Below are 15,696 nucleotides of genomic sequence, written 5' to 3' on the forward strand. Positions count from 1 at the left end.
TCTACAATGGGTAGGCTACTGAAATAATGGCAAGATTAAGGCAATAGGTGGGCCCTCGCCAACATTCACTGATTGATTCTCTGCTATTAGTCGTGTATTTATGCTTTAAATTGTCAAAATCTGACATTTAACTCATATTTACTAAATTACTGCTCAGACTTCACTGTGGTCATGATGGTTGTGTACAAAAAAATTCAGGCCTGCAGCTCAAAGTAGCCAAGGGACATGCAGTTTTAAGTGAGTAGGGGGCGCTATGGAGCATATATCTGCAAGAAAGTACTGTAGTTATTAAATTTTTGCCATGACTGAATTTTGTGCCAAGTTTGGTGACTTTTGGAGTATGGTGAAGGCAAGAACGTTGGAGTTTATTGCGGATAAGAAGAATCAAAAATGACAATAATAATAATACAAGTGTTACTGAATGTTTCTAAAAATAAGATATTTTTGTAGTAAATTTTGACAGGAATCCATCCATGTCATTTGTTAAGCTGTATGACTTTTACTTTTTTTGTCCAGACCCTCAAATCAGGGTCCACTCTGTCATCTTAGCAAATTTCAAGGCCAGGAGGAGATAATCTTTTTAGAAAGGGTAAAAATGTGTGCAAATCTTATTTTGACAGGCAAATTGCTGGCTTCCTGTTCGAGATAGGTCCACTGGACCTCTTATATTTTTGTATGTCTCAATGAGATGAACATTTTGACACTGGTTTGATCTCTCTACGACATTCCTACTGCCTGTTAGAGCTATTGTAGTGTTTTTTTGAGTGCCTAGGTGGCGCTACAGAGAAAATTATGGGATGTCTGGAGTCAAGGTTAGTATCATAACAGTTTTTGCTCATTGTGAAGTATGTGCCAAGTTTGGTGAGTTTTTGAGCATGTTTCAGGGGGTCAAATTAGAGCCAAAAGACCGGAGTAAGAAGAAGAAAGAATCAAAGCAAAAACAATAGGGGGAGGAGCCTAATAATTATAATAGTAACAATAAACATGTGGGTTACAAGGAGGCCTTTGCTGACCATTAGAGTCAAGCTCAGCCCAAATTACAAATTACACACTTCTCTTAAAGAAGTGGTCAGAATAACTGCAGATAATTAGACTGCTCACGTTTAGATTGTTTGAAATGCAGAAAACTTTGTGTTTGATATTCAGGCTCCTCACTGATTTATTTAACATGCAGGAAATAGGTGACAGCACAGACTGGGTATCTTGAAACAAATGAAGCGCTGCTGTCTTTTCCAATATAGCCCCGTTATCTTGCAGCCTTTATTTCCTCCTAGTGTTGATCATCTGGTATTGGACACATTCGCGGACACGTCCTCGTTTTGTGTGATGAGCACTTTATTTACAAATATAATTAAAAGCTCTGACAGAATCATGCTTTCTTTTAACCTGGAAAAAAAAAATTAAAGTGCATGCAATAATAAAGCATCATACTGGTCTGGTCTGTAAGAAAATACACAGCTTGAGAGTTGTGTAAAGCAAAAAAAAAAAAAAAAAAAGTCCAGCTGAAGATGACTGAGCCTCAAATACTCTCTGAGGAGGGGGGAGGGAAAAAAAGCGCTTTAAAAATCCTTTTTTTTGATTCGAGTGACAGTTAAAATACGATACGAAAATAAGTAAAAGCTCTCCATAAATCCTTCTATACACAAAGTACAAGCCCCTCCCCGAGCCCTCCCCCCCTGATGAAGCCCTTTGTGCTAGCTGGGATTTCACGTGTCACATGTACTATTATTATTATCATTATTATTATTCACATTGGCTGCCAGTGCAGAGAAATCAGTACGATACACAAATCGAGTACCATGATTCACCCTCCCCTCGGTAATCACCCGAAGGAGTCACATTAACAGAAGCGTACCTCTATGTACAACGTGATGTTCGTCTCCCAAAGTATCAAATTACTCAAATTTTGTAAAAATGTCCTGATGATGAATAAATACCAAAAAGTGTTAGAAGATGCAGCGCAGTCCAGTGGCGGCTGCGGAAGCATCGTCTGTTTGACAGATTTGTTTTTTGCAACTAGCGAAAAATGATTCACCTCTAAAAATGCATGTTTGTTTGTTTGTTTGTTTGTTTGTTTGTTTGTGGAGCGACTCCTCGCCCGCCGCTCTGCCCCGAGTTTTTCTCTCCCTCCTTCTCCCGTCTTCCACTTTTAGTTGCGCCAAAAGTGTCATCATTGCACAAGAAAACGAGAAACACTGTCACTATGTTATCATTATTCTTACAAAAACATGACAACTACAGGATCCAGCATATTTTTTTTTGTCGTCTCGTGACACCGTGAGAGGTAAGGAGGGGGAGGATGTTCAGGTTGATCTGTCGTCGACTCCTGGAGCAGCTCAGAGACCAGCTGATTCTGGAGCTGTTTGTTATTGTTTCTTTGTGTGTTTGAGGGAGGAGGGGGGGCGTCAGCAGCAGTGAACACCTGCACTGTCAGGTCAGGTAGGTCGGAGGAGGAGGAGGAGGAGGGAGGAGGCAGACGACAGATGCCCAGAGGGAGTCACGGCGGCGGCGGTGGGTGGTGGTGGTGGTGGCGACAGCACCGGCGATGGCAGCCTCTCATCTGTAGTCGTCTTTTGGGAGGTCCAGGGTGCCCAGGTTCCCGAAGCCCAGCCGCATGCTCTCCATGTCGAAGCTGTCGATCTCCCGCTCCTGGCGCTCCAGCAGGTGTTTGATGCGGTCGGTTCGCTCCTTCTGAAGGGAACCCAGCTCCTCTTCAATCTGAGGGACACACATAGGAAATAAAATTCATCATTCTGATTTCTGACTCTGATGCTGCTCTTTTTGTTCCTCAACAACTTTTTTCTTTATGTTTTCAGTAGTGCTGTCAGGCGATGAATCTAATTAATTACAGGATTAGTAAATAATTAATCAAATTAATTGCATTTTAATCTCATAACTGCTTAAAGTCCCTGAATAAAGAATTTAAATTCTAGGACATTATAGAATTGTAGTGCGTGTCTAATCAAATCAATACACAAAAAAGAGAAGATTCAGCAGGGTCTGTCAAAGTCAAAATCCTGCTCGTAAACTACTGTGGGTGAGAGCGGTGCGCTCTTTGGATGAGAGCTCAGCATGGATATGAGGAGAAGATGTGGGATGACAGAGACATAGCGAGATGCTGCAGGTCAGAAAAGTTCAGGCAGCTCACGCTCCAACTGAGGATGTGTCGAGGTAGTTCAGAGAGAAAGGGAAGCGCAATCGTGAGAGAGGGAGAGGATCGAAGGCTGGAGTGCCCGAGATGAACGCAATCAAATTAAGTTAGTTTTGTCTGTTGTTTGTATCAAAAACAGGAAGGAAGACATGAAAGAAGAGAGTCCACTCTTCTTTGGTAGTTTTGGTGTTTAATGAAAGATCGTTCGAGATGCAGCCAATGAGTTAATCCCATAAATTTTGATAACCGAATAATTTGTGGTGTTACTAATTCATCTGATTAACGTGTTAAAGTGACAGCCCTAGTTTTTAGGTATTAAACCCCTGTTTTGATTCAGGATTTGCTCTTTTCCTTCATTAAATCTTGTTTTCCTCACAGATCAGACTCTAAATGTGTAAAAAATAAAAGGAGTAGGACTAGAAAAGTTTTCTAACTTCATCCTACACCCTTTCGAATGAGGTGTAATGATCTGTGTTATTAGAGTTGTCTCTTTGTTTTGTTTTTCTGCTTTAACACATTCTGTTTTTAGCCTGTTTGAAAAAAAAAAAGACAAATAAATAAATGAATGAAATGATGGAATTGAATTTCATATCTCCCACGCTTTGATGTTGGCATGATCTCTTTGCATTCGCTTAGAGAGAATCTTCATTGACAGCATTGGAAATAAAATTGTGTTTGTATTCAATGATGAGGGGAAAAACATCTATCTTCTTTTTTGCAGAAGTTTGAATTTTTGTCATCAGCTGAGTTTTTGTTTCACAAGCTAATGATACATTCTGGTTTTAAAGAGTTTCCTTAAAGGTGCAGTAATGTAGATTGAAGATTTGATTTGCTAGATAAAGGTTTCTAAAAAGCAGCTATTAAAACCTTTAACATTCAAACCTTCACAACATGAGGGAGCTGTTCCTGTGAACAAATATTTCTTCTTGTGTGAATGTTTGAGGTGTGAGTTATGAGTTCCAAAGAAATGCAATGAATCAGGAAAAAAGTAAAAATGAGACGTTGATCAAACTGTTTCAACACCTACGGCAGCCTGCAGGAGATGTTTTATCAAACAAAGAGTCAAAGCTGTGCGTGGTGTTTTGCAGCTTCAGACCTGTTGTAAGTTTTGTTGCAGGAGTCAAATAAAACAATGCAGCACAAACTGCAGCCTTTACAAAGAGCGACCTCAGAGCAGAGCTTTTGTGTTGCTTTTCATGACGCTGCACTTTGTTTCTGCACCAGCTCTAACCTTTTTACTCCTCTCTACATACAACCATGAAATTACGCTGCACATTCATAAACCATGCAGATGTAATGTTCAGTGTCGTACGATGGAGGAGGGAATGTGTCGAGTTTGTGTCACAACTTGTTTTGTCTGCTGCCTCTACTCTCTCACACTCCACACACACACGCACACACATCCACAGGTGCAGACAAAGCCCCGCATGGCGCAATACGGCAATCTGGCCAACTACTGAGCATGCACAGAAAACTCCAGACTTTGACCATGAACCAAACCCGAGGACAATAGTGCTTCTGAAAGCATGACATCATCCTACTCCATCCTGGGTGCAGATCTGGACGCGGCCAGGAGGCGGCGTCAGAGCACCGCGGCTCGCAGCAGACGCCGGCGGACCGAGCAGAACTGGATCAGGGCGGCATTTCAAACGTCTCCTCCTTTGTTGTCGGAGTGCTGTCTACTAGACTGAAGCGATGACGTCGGTGTGTTTGGAGGGAGGTGTGTGCGGCGTGTTTCTAATCACATCACATGGTGTTTGTGTACATGACAGGCTGCCTCAATTAACCCAGAGATGATGCTTCATACGACCAATCAAAGCGCTGCAGATCAGTCAGAGTTCATGTGTGGGGTCACTTAAAGCTTCAGGTATCAGATCAAAAGCATTGATAATTCATGTTTGATGAAATATGAGTTTATTTTATTTATTTAACAAACAGTCTGTGGTTTGAGTGAGAGAACAATGCTGCAGTGAGCAGATTAATAAGCCTTATGAGTATGTGGGAGAGAAATGTCTGTCTGCGCCCTGCAGGAAGCCATGCCACTGTCACCGCCACCTGTGGTGAAGGAAATCTGTGTGTGTGCGTGTGTGTGTGAGCTTGTGGGTCTCTTTCAACCCTCATTCTGCCTGCTGAGGTGGATGCAAATGTGTATCCAGACCTGCATCAGCACCAGGATGAGCTCAGAGAGAAGCTCTGGACTGGGTTTCAAAGTACGTTCCTCCTAAGAGTTTTTTTTTTAAGTTATGAAGTCTGTGTTTTTGTTTTTGTGCCTTTATCCAGAGAGGAGCATATGGAGTGACCTGCAGGAAAAAGGCTAACCTCATGAGCCCCTTCCTGTGAGTTTGAAAGATTTTCATGAAACTCTAAAAAGTTTATCAAGCTCTGAACAAAGCAGACTGTATGAGTGTTTTTTCTTCTAACACTGAAGCTTTTAAGTGACCAAAACACATTTAGATACACACTTAAGCAGCTTCAGAATCTGAATTGTATTTTGATTTGATTTAAATCTTATCAAGTGTTTTTGTCTTACTTTCAGTTTAAAGTGTCTTTTCAGACTTAATATGAGCCACATTCACCTGACCAGTCCAGAAAAAAAAAGTCTCATTTCAAGTTATTTAGAGACAAAAACGAGGTCTGAATTGTTTGTAACAAGTGAAAAAAATCTGCCAATGAAAAAAGAGAATAGTTACTTGAATGAGGACATTTTTCTAGTTTCAAGAAATTTTTCGAGCAAATTCTTCAAGTTGCATTGGCAGATTTTTTCTCTGGTTACAAGCAATCCAGACCTCTTTTTGTCTTTAAATAACTTGGAACAAGATACTTTTCCGGACTGAAAAGACATCTTTTACTTAAAATCTTTCACTTTTTGTAGTGTAGAATCAAAGCTCACTTCATAGTTTATGTGGCTTTGCCTGTTTGAGGGAGAATCTGTATTTTTCAGGTTTTTCATCCTGAAGTTTCATTTCTTTGTTCTCTAATGAGGACACATGAACACTTTCAATTATTTGATTTGACTTTTAAACATGTAAAACACCTAGTGCTACATTTTTAATGTATAAAAAAAGGGATCTATAAATAAAGTTTGATTTAATTAAGTTAATTCTCCTCATGCTTTTTGTACCTTTATTCAGTGAAGACGGGACAGTGGACAGAGCTGCAGGTTGGTATTGACTTACTGACTGGACACTATCTTAATATTTACATTTTATTGATATAATAATTTATTTATATATAATATTTAACACTGAAAATTGTACTTTTTCCAATTTTTGTCTTTCATTTTTTATCTTTTCTTGCCCTCCTGCTTCAGTCTGCAGCAATTTGAGGCACTAGTTATTTTTGGTGTCATGAACTTTGACTGTCATTTGAATTTTCCCATCATCCTCTGCTTTTGCCCTTTTGTTTTTTGTCCATGTTGATAAAATATGTGTGTAAAGTTAAACACTGGATGTGGAAAAACAGTTTTTTTAACTCTAGAGAAGGAATTAAATATTTTCAACTATTATTTTTAATAATTCCTGTTGACATGTCAGTTCAGTCTTTTGAAATTTTCTCTGGTTTTAAGAGTTTTGACTCATTTATTGTCTAAAAACTGTGACCGCACAAATCTTATCAAGTGTTTTGGTCTTACTTTAAGTAGAAGTTGTCTTGTTAAACTTGATTTTGAGAAGAAAAATTTGCAAGAAAATTTGCTTAAACTAGAATAATCTCTCGTTCCAGTGGGAGATTTTTTTTCACTCGTTACAAACAACTCAGACCCAATTTAAATAACTTGAAATAAGACATTTTTCTGGACTGCTCAAGTGAAAATCAGACAAAAACACTTGATAAGATTTCAGTTTTTTCCAGTGGGCAGCAACGATGAAAAGCTGTGTTGGATGTATGGCTTTTGTTGAAATGGCAGCCGTGTTTGCGTCCCCACACCTTTTGTTCCAGGTGAGCCCGGCGCAGCGACACCTTCTGCTCCAGCTTCTGCTGCTCGCGCTCGTGCTGCGCCTCGGTCTGCATCTTGATCTTGCTCTGGTAGGCATTGAGCAGCTCCATCTCCTGCTGCAGCTGCTGCCTCAGGGCCTGGCACTCGGCTTCCTGGGCCTCGTCCAGACGCAGCTGACACAGCCGACCATGGACAGCGACGGAGGAGAGGGAGGGAGAGAAAAAGAGGGAGATATGGTAGGTGGAGGGGTGGAGGGTTGATAAGACAGAATCAGAGACGGAGGAGAAAGAAGGGATGGAGACAGGGAGTGAAGGGCAACAGGGACAGACGCAGAGAGGAGGGACGAAGAGAAAAACAAGAGACGAGGACAAACATGGAGGAGAAAAAGAAAAATAAGCACCAGTGGACAGAAAGTCCTCAAACTGATCACGTTAGCGTCTCTGTGCTTACCGCCTGTGAGGCCATCATCTCGTTGATGCTCTGCTCATACTGCTCGGCCAGGATGGCCAGCTTGCGTGTCTGCTCATCCTTCAGGGCCTTGAGCACTGTCTTGTGCTCCGACTTGGGCGTAACTTCCATCTGGTGGTGGCGCAGGGCCTTGTACTGCTTGGTCTGCACCTTACACGTGTCCTGGAACTGCTTCTTGATCTGCAGCTCCAGAGCCTGTTAGCAGGGACAGATACAGACATTCAAATTTGAGAGCACTCAGTTGTTTTTTGAGTTTACTTTGCATGCTGGTCGTGATTGAAGAATTCAGCTGCTAAAGTTAAAGGTTAAGAATAACCCAGAGGCAGTATTTCTCTTCTTCGTCGACTCTGAAGCAAATCAAACCGAGCTGACACTCAGGGATGACTCGTTTTGTATGTTCTCCCACCATTTTTCTCAAACTAATTTGTTACATCCATATTGCATCAGTGTTTTATCAAAATCTTCCAAACATAAAGGATGTTGCTCATGGCTTGCACCATCTCAGAGGTGGATTCACTTCAGCGTTTCAAACACACAGGAAGAATTTTAAAAGTGAATCTGGAAACAAAAGAAATCCAAAAAGGTGTTTTCTACACCCTGAGTTTCGACGTCACCGTCTCTGCGTCGACTCACTTTGAGGTTTTTCGGCTGCTGCCGGAGCTCCAGCACATGCTTGCGGTGGAGTTCGCGCTCCCGCCTGTTGTTGTACTCGATCTGGTTCTCCAGCTCGGTCTGGTGCTGCAGGCGGATCAGGTCCATGCGGAGCTTCTGCAGGGTCTTTAGCTGCCGGTGCTCCAGCTCCTGCATGGACTCGTCGTGACGGATCAGCATGGCGTGCTCCATCTCCTTCTGGGTCTTCTTCTTGTTCAGCTCCTGGGAGGAATGACGGAGGAGCAGAGAGACAGGAGGCGCTGATTTCTATCATTTTCAATGTGACATTTATGTTTAAAGAAGGAGAAATCATTTTCTCTCTGTGTGTGTTTCTCTGGCTGAGAAATCTCTAAAGATGAATCGTTAAAAACTTCCCTTTCCTGTCCTGGAAAACGTGACTCAGAGTTTTGTGTGTTTTCCTAAACACAGCTTCAGGAGCTTTTCAGATTATGACATTGTTGCCTTGCTTTGCCGGCAGTAATCTTCTTACAGTTAATAGAAAACACCTCACAGATCTGAAGAACAATGGTCTAATTATTCAGAAAACTCTGCTCCTGCTAACAAAGACATTTTTTGTTACTATAATCTCATTGGGCCCGCTTCCACCGTCATGGCAAAAACTCCCAAATAAACAAGAGAATTAATTTTCTTTCAGACTTTCCAGCTGGAAAATATTATCCTGGTTAAATTTGTGTTGACATTTCAATTACAATGAGTGTTTATTTTCAGTCTGATGCTCCTCAGCTGGATGTGATGCTGTAAAAAACGGAGCTCCTTCACACCTCTCTGATCTGCTCCTGCTCCAGGTCGTGCCTCTTGATCATCACTTTGCGTTTGAAGCCTCGGCAGTTCCTGTCGTAGAAAACCCTCTGCTGGCCGAGGAGCTGAGCCTCCTCCTCGGCCTGGGAATGCTGCATGTTCTCTTTGTGCTTGGAGAGACGCTCCTGCTTCTCCTTCTTGGGTGTGCTGTGGTCCTCGTTCATCTCCTAGGAAAAGAGAAACATATCAGTGGGTAAAATGTTAAGATGCAGCTGAGATGTGAACAGCTACCAGCTATTACCTTCCAGGATATATGTTCAGTTATGTCAATAATCACTTTATATGACTCTCTGTAAGATTTTTCTACAAATACACTGGAAAAAACTGAAATCTTAGCAAGTGATTTTGTCTTATTTTCAGTAGAAAATGTATTTTTAGACTAAATATGAGCCACATTTACCTGACCATTCAACAGAAAAATGTCTAATTTCAAGTTATTTAAAGACAAAAATTTGGTCTGAATGGCTTGTAACAAGTGAAAAAAATCTGCCAATAGTACAAGAGAAAAGTTCCTTGTATGAAGACATTATTCTAGTTTCTAGCAGATTTTTATTGCTCCATTGGAAGATTTTTTTTACGTGTAACAAGCAGTTCAGACTTTGTTTTTGTCTTTTAATAATTCTCAACAAAACAATTTTATGGACTGACCAGATAATTGTGGCTTAAATCAGGCATAACAAGTAGGAGTGCACTGATCACTATTTTCTGGCCGATGACCGACCACCAATCTTTAAAAAGCCTGAACTGCCGATACAGATTTTTATTTTTGTAACTGACAGCATATACCTTCAATGTTCCAATCTGATCTTATTAAAAATCATTGAAGAAAACCTGTGAAAAAATGAAATCTTTATGTTTAAACTTAAACAACCAATAAAGTGTCCTGAGTTTTAGGTCTCAGAGCAAAAAGTGACAATGGCTGACTGTCAGACCTTCCTGGAGGAAAATAAGATCAGTTTCATATGTAAGGATGGGGCGATCACTGATCCCCTAAAATTAAGGAAATCAGCACTGATCGATCAGCCAAACAATCAATCGGTGCTTGTCTAATAACAAGACAAGATTTACTTACAATAAGACACAAAGATTTGATAAGATTTCAGTTTTTTACAGTGTATCTAGCCTTTTATACTACTATAAAAGCTACTGTGTCATTTGGAAAATCTTTTTTATTTCACATTTTAAGTTAGAAACAAACTATTTGGCAAAGTAGGACATGCCTGGGTTGGTAATAAACTAAATGGCAGGGTAATAAATCAAAAGAAAAGATCTGTAACAGACACCATAAAATGACGTGAATAAGAAATGAGGAGTTATCCTTTCATCTTAGTAGCTTACTGGCTAATTTTGAACACTGAAAAGTAGGTTTGACTCACATTTTGAGTAACTTTAACTCATTTAGCTTTAATTTATTCTGAGGAATGACAGTTAAACAAGGAAAAGAAAGGACAGTGTCGACTTTGCTTGGATTATCCTTCTGTCTTATTATTATCTTGTTTCATCTGGATTTTATTGGTTCAGCTTCTATTGATTTATTTGTCTTACTTGTTTGTATTGGTTTTTACAGTCTGCTGTTAATTTTTTTAACTTATTTTTACTGTTGATTGTGGAGCACTTTGTTACTTGTACTGAAAAGTACAATACAAATAAAGTATTATTATAATTAGGTATTAAAAGCAATCTTCAATTAGATTTAGAGGACCCCAATATTTGAACAATTATCCCAGTGATGTAAAGGCTTTCTATCCATCTTTTGCTAACAATATGTAACTGTATTTTATTTGTTTGAGCTGAAATATATTTGTGTATTTGTATGTATGTATGTTTATATTTCGTTCCCATCTTTAGGGGGGCCACTCAAGAAGCCCTGATGGGTTTTATTGGTGCCTCCTGCACAAATACTAATGTAACTGTCTATTGCTATTATTATTGTCTAGTTGTTTCATTTCTAATATGTGCAAAAGAAAAAAAAAAGGCCAAAACATTGGAAACATGAGCTGAAACTATGTTCAAAATAAGCATAAGATGTACAAACTTTGTGTGAAAATGGGTGAAGACTCTTCGTAGGACCCTTGAAGAAAAAACTGTCAGCGTTATTGTGTGTTTTTAGTTTGAGCAAAGACAAACTCCATCTGACCTCCAGCCTCAGCCAGGGCAGGGTTGAAGAACCATTTCAGCCACATCTATCCCTCCTCAGTTCTCTTTCTCTTTCATGGGCTTTAAGGTAATCTACAACTCCAGCTAATGCACTTAACACATGAGCCTGATCCCCGCTCTCTGTGGTGTCTAATTCCGTTTCAGCCCTCAGTTGGTGGGAAATATCTCTCCCTGCCAGCGACGCTTTCTTTTAACTGCGCTGACCTAATTTTGGTCACTTATCTAGTCTCTGAAAACACAGTGTATCACACTCACAGCCCACAGGAGCGTTCTCTCTCAGTTTCAAGGTTGTGGAGGCACACTGTACACACAGTGGACATGTTGTTTTCCCTTGTTTTGTGCGTACATACATGTGTAGGAACATAGTGAGTAGGCTGTGTGACTCAACACATCTCAGAAAAGACCGTTTCAGAAGCACTGAATGTGCATGTTAGTGGAGGAGGGCTGATTCAACAGTCAACAGCACACAGGACCTTGTGGCTCACGCACAAACGGGAGAGGCGTCAAAGGAGGAGGAAAAAAGGGAAACCAATAAATGTGGCACACCTCCTTAATCTTCTCCTTGCAGAGCTTGTACTGCCTCTTTTGGTTATCCAGGAAGGTGGTCAGCTCCTTCTTCTGCTGGGCCACCATCTGCTGCTGGAACTTCTTTTCATCCGTCAGCGCCGTCTTGGTCTGAGGAGGGGACACACAAGGAAGACAGAGAGGGGCTGTTAGCTTAGCATGGAGGGCGTAACTGAACATAGGTTACAAGCTCAGAGGGAGATTTATTGATTGATAAGTAAAAATGTTTATTTTGGGATTCTGTTGACGTCTAGAGTGATGATACCAGTCCCATGTTAGGTTATATACTTAATGTAAACACAGTCTATTGACCTTGTTGTTTTTATTTTACAGACCTGTATCTTTGTTTGTCTGAGCCCTGCTTTCAAAAATGTGTAAAACTCAATAACAATAAAGTTTTAAAAACAAGAAAATTTTTACTCTGAAAATGTAAAAGAAAATAATAAGCAGGAAAAAGACAAACATTGAAATTTTGCAATTTCGCTAAGAATTTAAAATGCAAACAAAGACAAATTGTTAAATCACAGATTTCTTCTTTTACTTTTTCAAAAAGGAGCAGAAGAAAGTTAAACTTATTAATTTCAACCTCTTCTCCATTTTTAATTAAGGGGTAAAAAATATATTCGGCTATACTCTGAGATATTTATAAAAAAAAAACAACAACACACAAAATAAATAAATTAATAATAATGATATATAATAATACAAATAATAAAGTATAATAAAATTATGTATATATATATATATATATATATATATATATATATATATATATATATATCTTTTGTCTGGTGTGCAATTTTCAATTCTTTTTGCTATTTGGGATAAGTAAGATCTAATAAGTATGATGGCTAAACTTGGTCATTGCATGGGAAATCTGTTTATGAGTTCTCAATAAGTTGTTTGTTATTAAATATGTGTTTTTTTTTACTGAAATGTGTGTAATGATGTGATATTACCAAAAGATGATGTGGGCAATGTCCCTAAATGTGGCTAATAGGTCAAATTTAAAAAAAATGATGTATCATGGGTCTGAGAGGCAGAAATGTAATGTCCATATACATGGGCGCTGTTGAGACGTGTTTAAGACTCTTGAAAGCTGGTGAATATGAGATTTTAGGTAAAGACAGAATATAAACATATGCATGTAGTTAGAATGAAGAATGATAATGTTAGTAAAACAATAATGGGTTTATATGTTTCTTTTGATTCTGTGAAAAAAAGCAACAAATTCCTGTAGGAGCTATGAAAGAAACTAAACAAAGAGTGCAGACTAGAGGTCACTCTGGTGCTGAAATCCGATATCTAACCCTTCTGCCTGCCTGACATGCCCTACACACGTGAGATTGTATGTTTATGTTGCTGTTTATGAGCGCATGCTGCTCTGCTGTCTATGAACAGATACAGTATCTCCCTGGCAGGTCCGGCGCACCGCCTGCTAATCACAGAGATATGCAGCTTGTTTTTCAGAGCGTGACATTCTGTGACCCACTTCTGCCCCTTGTGTTTCATCTCATGTATCATTGGGTGGCAGCAGCGTGTGGAGTCAAAACTTTCTCTTGTGTTAGGACTGAAGCTGCTGATTCACGGTTAAAAACATCAACTTCACAAAAAGCTTTCCCTCCTTCAGCACTTTGAAGATCAGACATCGTATCCTTCCTTGTTTTTCCAAAGCACACCTTATCCCTCAGCCAACTGTTGCCTCCTACATGTAGGTCAGTGTGATCATCTGTGAAATAACTCAGGGGTTACTCTTCTTATGCATCCACTCATGCCTTTCCAATCACGTCCCATAAGCCCCTTCTGAACCCCCTCGCATATCCCACCTCCTTCTCGCTCTGCCCAGTGTGGCGTTTGGCCAGCTTCTCCAGCTCGATGTAGGCGTTGTTGGCCTGAGTCTCCACCTCCTTCTGCAGCTTGAGCCGGTGCTCGTCCATCTCGGCCTTCAGCTTGTTCTCCAGGGCGATCAGCTGCTTCTGGTGCTGCCGCCGCATGCGCTTGTAGCCCGACATCTGCTCCCGCAGCTCGCTTTCCTGCTCATGCTCGTGGATCTGCTTGGTCACCTGTGGAGGGAGAGGGGCCAGAGATGTGAGCGTGGGGGTTTCTGATTGTTGGATTGCACCAGGAATTTAAATCCTGGATTGAAAAGCAACCAAAAGGGCGCATCAAAAACCAAAAAATACAAAATGAAGATGTTTGATCAGGAATAACTTCAGTATTAATTTAAAGCAAAAAGTTTTGGTTTAACAGGATAAGAAGTGCTTCAATCTGTAATGGAAGAATAAAGAAATTAAAAGAACTGTGGAATCCCCTCAGATTAACTGTTGGAGCCAAACAAAAGCTCTTTTTCAGACCATCACACAACAACCACCTCAGCATCGATGAAGTTAAAGGAAAGTTTGAAAAAGAAATCAAACGAGATCATGAAGTCAGATGAGAGTAGGATAAAAATGGCTTGTCTTCAGAGCAACGCTACGTAATCTCTAATCAAACCCTACACCCGTGTAACCAACCTCGAGGCTGAAAGGGTTCTCCACATCAATCTGGTACTCGCTCCGCATCTTCTCGTAACTTCCACCTGAACTCCTCAGGCCAAACATGATGGCAACTTTAGCCAAGTGCACCAGCATCCAGGAACCTTGTGCAGCATCCTATGCCCGACAGAACCCTGTCTGCGCTCCAATGGCACCCCTGAGACCCCACCCTTACTGGGCGACAACCAACCCCCCAACACCACCACCTCCCACATCAACCAACCAACCGACCCCTCCCTCCCTCCCTTTGGTTCGCGCCCTGAGCATGCAGCGGCCGAGGCAGGCGTGTGAACTGTGAATGAGGCAGGCCGCCGGCGCGGGCCAACAAGAGCACAGAGCTGCTCTTTAGTCAGGCTAACGCTAAGCGGCGGACAGCAGGTGGGTCACATGAATACCTCATTGAGAAAGAGTGAGAGAAGTTGGAGGAGGGGGGGTCAGAGAGGAGCGAGCAGAGAGATGAGGGGAGGGGGGTGATTGCGAAGGAGAAACAGCAGATGGAGAGTGACTGGGAGAGAGTTAAGGGGAAAAAAAGGAAATAATCAGAAGTTAACTAAGAGCATCTACAGGAATAACTGAAGGGGGGTTAGCTTGAGAAGATGAGGAGGTTGAGCCCCCCTGCTTCCTTAATCTGTGCTGAATCAATACCCCACTGTAACAGCAGCTCCCAATCCCAGTCACTCGCCTCCCTGCCCCTGCATGCTGTCACAAAGGGCCAAGTCACGTCATGTGACGGCCTCTTTCACACAAGGCCGAGGAGCTGGAAAGGAGATCATATTCAGGGGAGGAGGGGAGGCTGCAGTCTAAAGGTAAAAGTTCCAGAAGGATCAGCCGTAAGTGAGCAGCTTAGTTATTCTGCTAATATTGGGGATCAAGGTGGGAGAAATTTTAAGAAGAAATGCTGCAGGAGGTTGTTGTGCAATAATAAATAAGTTTGTTTTCTTGCATATTTGATGCTGTCGATTTCACAGGGACAGTCTGAGCTCTGTGTCACTGAGTTCACAGCCTCCATGAATATGACCGAGACCCAAATTCTGCCTCTTTAAAACCACAGAAAGCCAGCACGACCTTTGAACACACATTTTCACAAAGCAGGTCAGATGAATGTCAAATGCTTAAGAAGAAGAAAAATAGTAATAAAAAACAAGTGCTTTGGGCTAGAAATGTAAAAAGTACAGATGGCTCCATCGTTTTCTTTTTGGTGATTTGTGTATAGACGCTTTGGCCGAGTGGGTCAGGGTTGTTGTCCTGACAGAATTCAAAGCTGAAAAGAAAATATTCAATTTGCTGGAGATGAAAAATGCTCTACAGAAAAATTATTTACATGAGTAAAAAGAAATATTCAAATAATAAAAGTGAGCAGCTCCTCATGATCTAAAAGAAATAGAAGCCTGTGCAGTTTCTTGAATAATACCAAATGT

General features: G+C 40.8%; 1 protein-coding gene across 2 annotated transcripts in view; it reads right to left on the minus strand.

Moving 5' to 3' along the window:
* Positions 1 to 1,278: 1,278 nt before the first annotated feature.
* The window catches only part of taok3a (TAO kinase 3a), a 95,349-nt gene continuing 80,931 nt past the window's right edge, over positions 1,279 to 15,696 (minus strand). For both annotated transcript variants that reach the window (XM_074670504.1, XM_074670505.1), the window contains exons 15-21: positions 13,571 to 13,807; positions 11,727 to 11,855; positions 8,987 to 9,190; positions 8,187 to 8,426; positions 7,536 to 7,748; positions 7,076 to 7,258; positions 1,279 to 2,718 (exon numbers count right to left, since the gene is read on the minus strand). In XM_074670504.1, coding sequence (XP_074526605.1) covers positions 2,557 to 2,718; positions 7,076 to 7,258; positions 7,536 to 7,748; positions 8,187 to 8,426; positions 8,987 to 9,190; positions 11,727 to 11,855; positions 13,571 to 13,807 — 1,368 coding nt within the window. In that variant the 3' untranslated portion in view covers positions 1,279 to 2,556. The remainder of the gene's footprint in view (positions 2,719 to 7,075; positions 7,259 to 7,535; positions 7,749 to 8,186; positions 8,427 to 8,986; positions 9,191 to 11,726; positions 11,856 to 13,570; positions 13,808 to 15,696) is intronic.

This window comes from Halichoeres trimaculatus, unplaced genomic scaffold (assembly GCF_033239565.1).
Source record: "Halichoeres trimaculatus isolate MK-OKI-2021-1 unplaced genomic scaffold, fHalTri1.1 fHalTri1_scaffold_5, whole genome shotgun sequence".
NCBI lineage: Eukaryota > Metazoa > Chordata > Actinopteri > Labriformes > Labridae > Halichoeres > Halichoeres trimaculatus.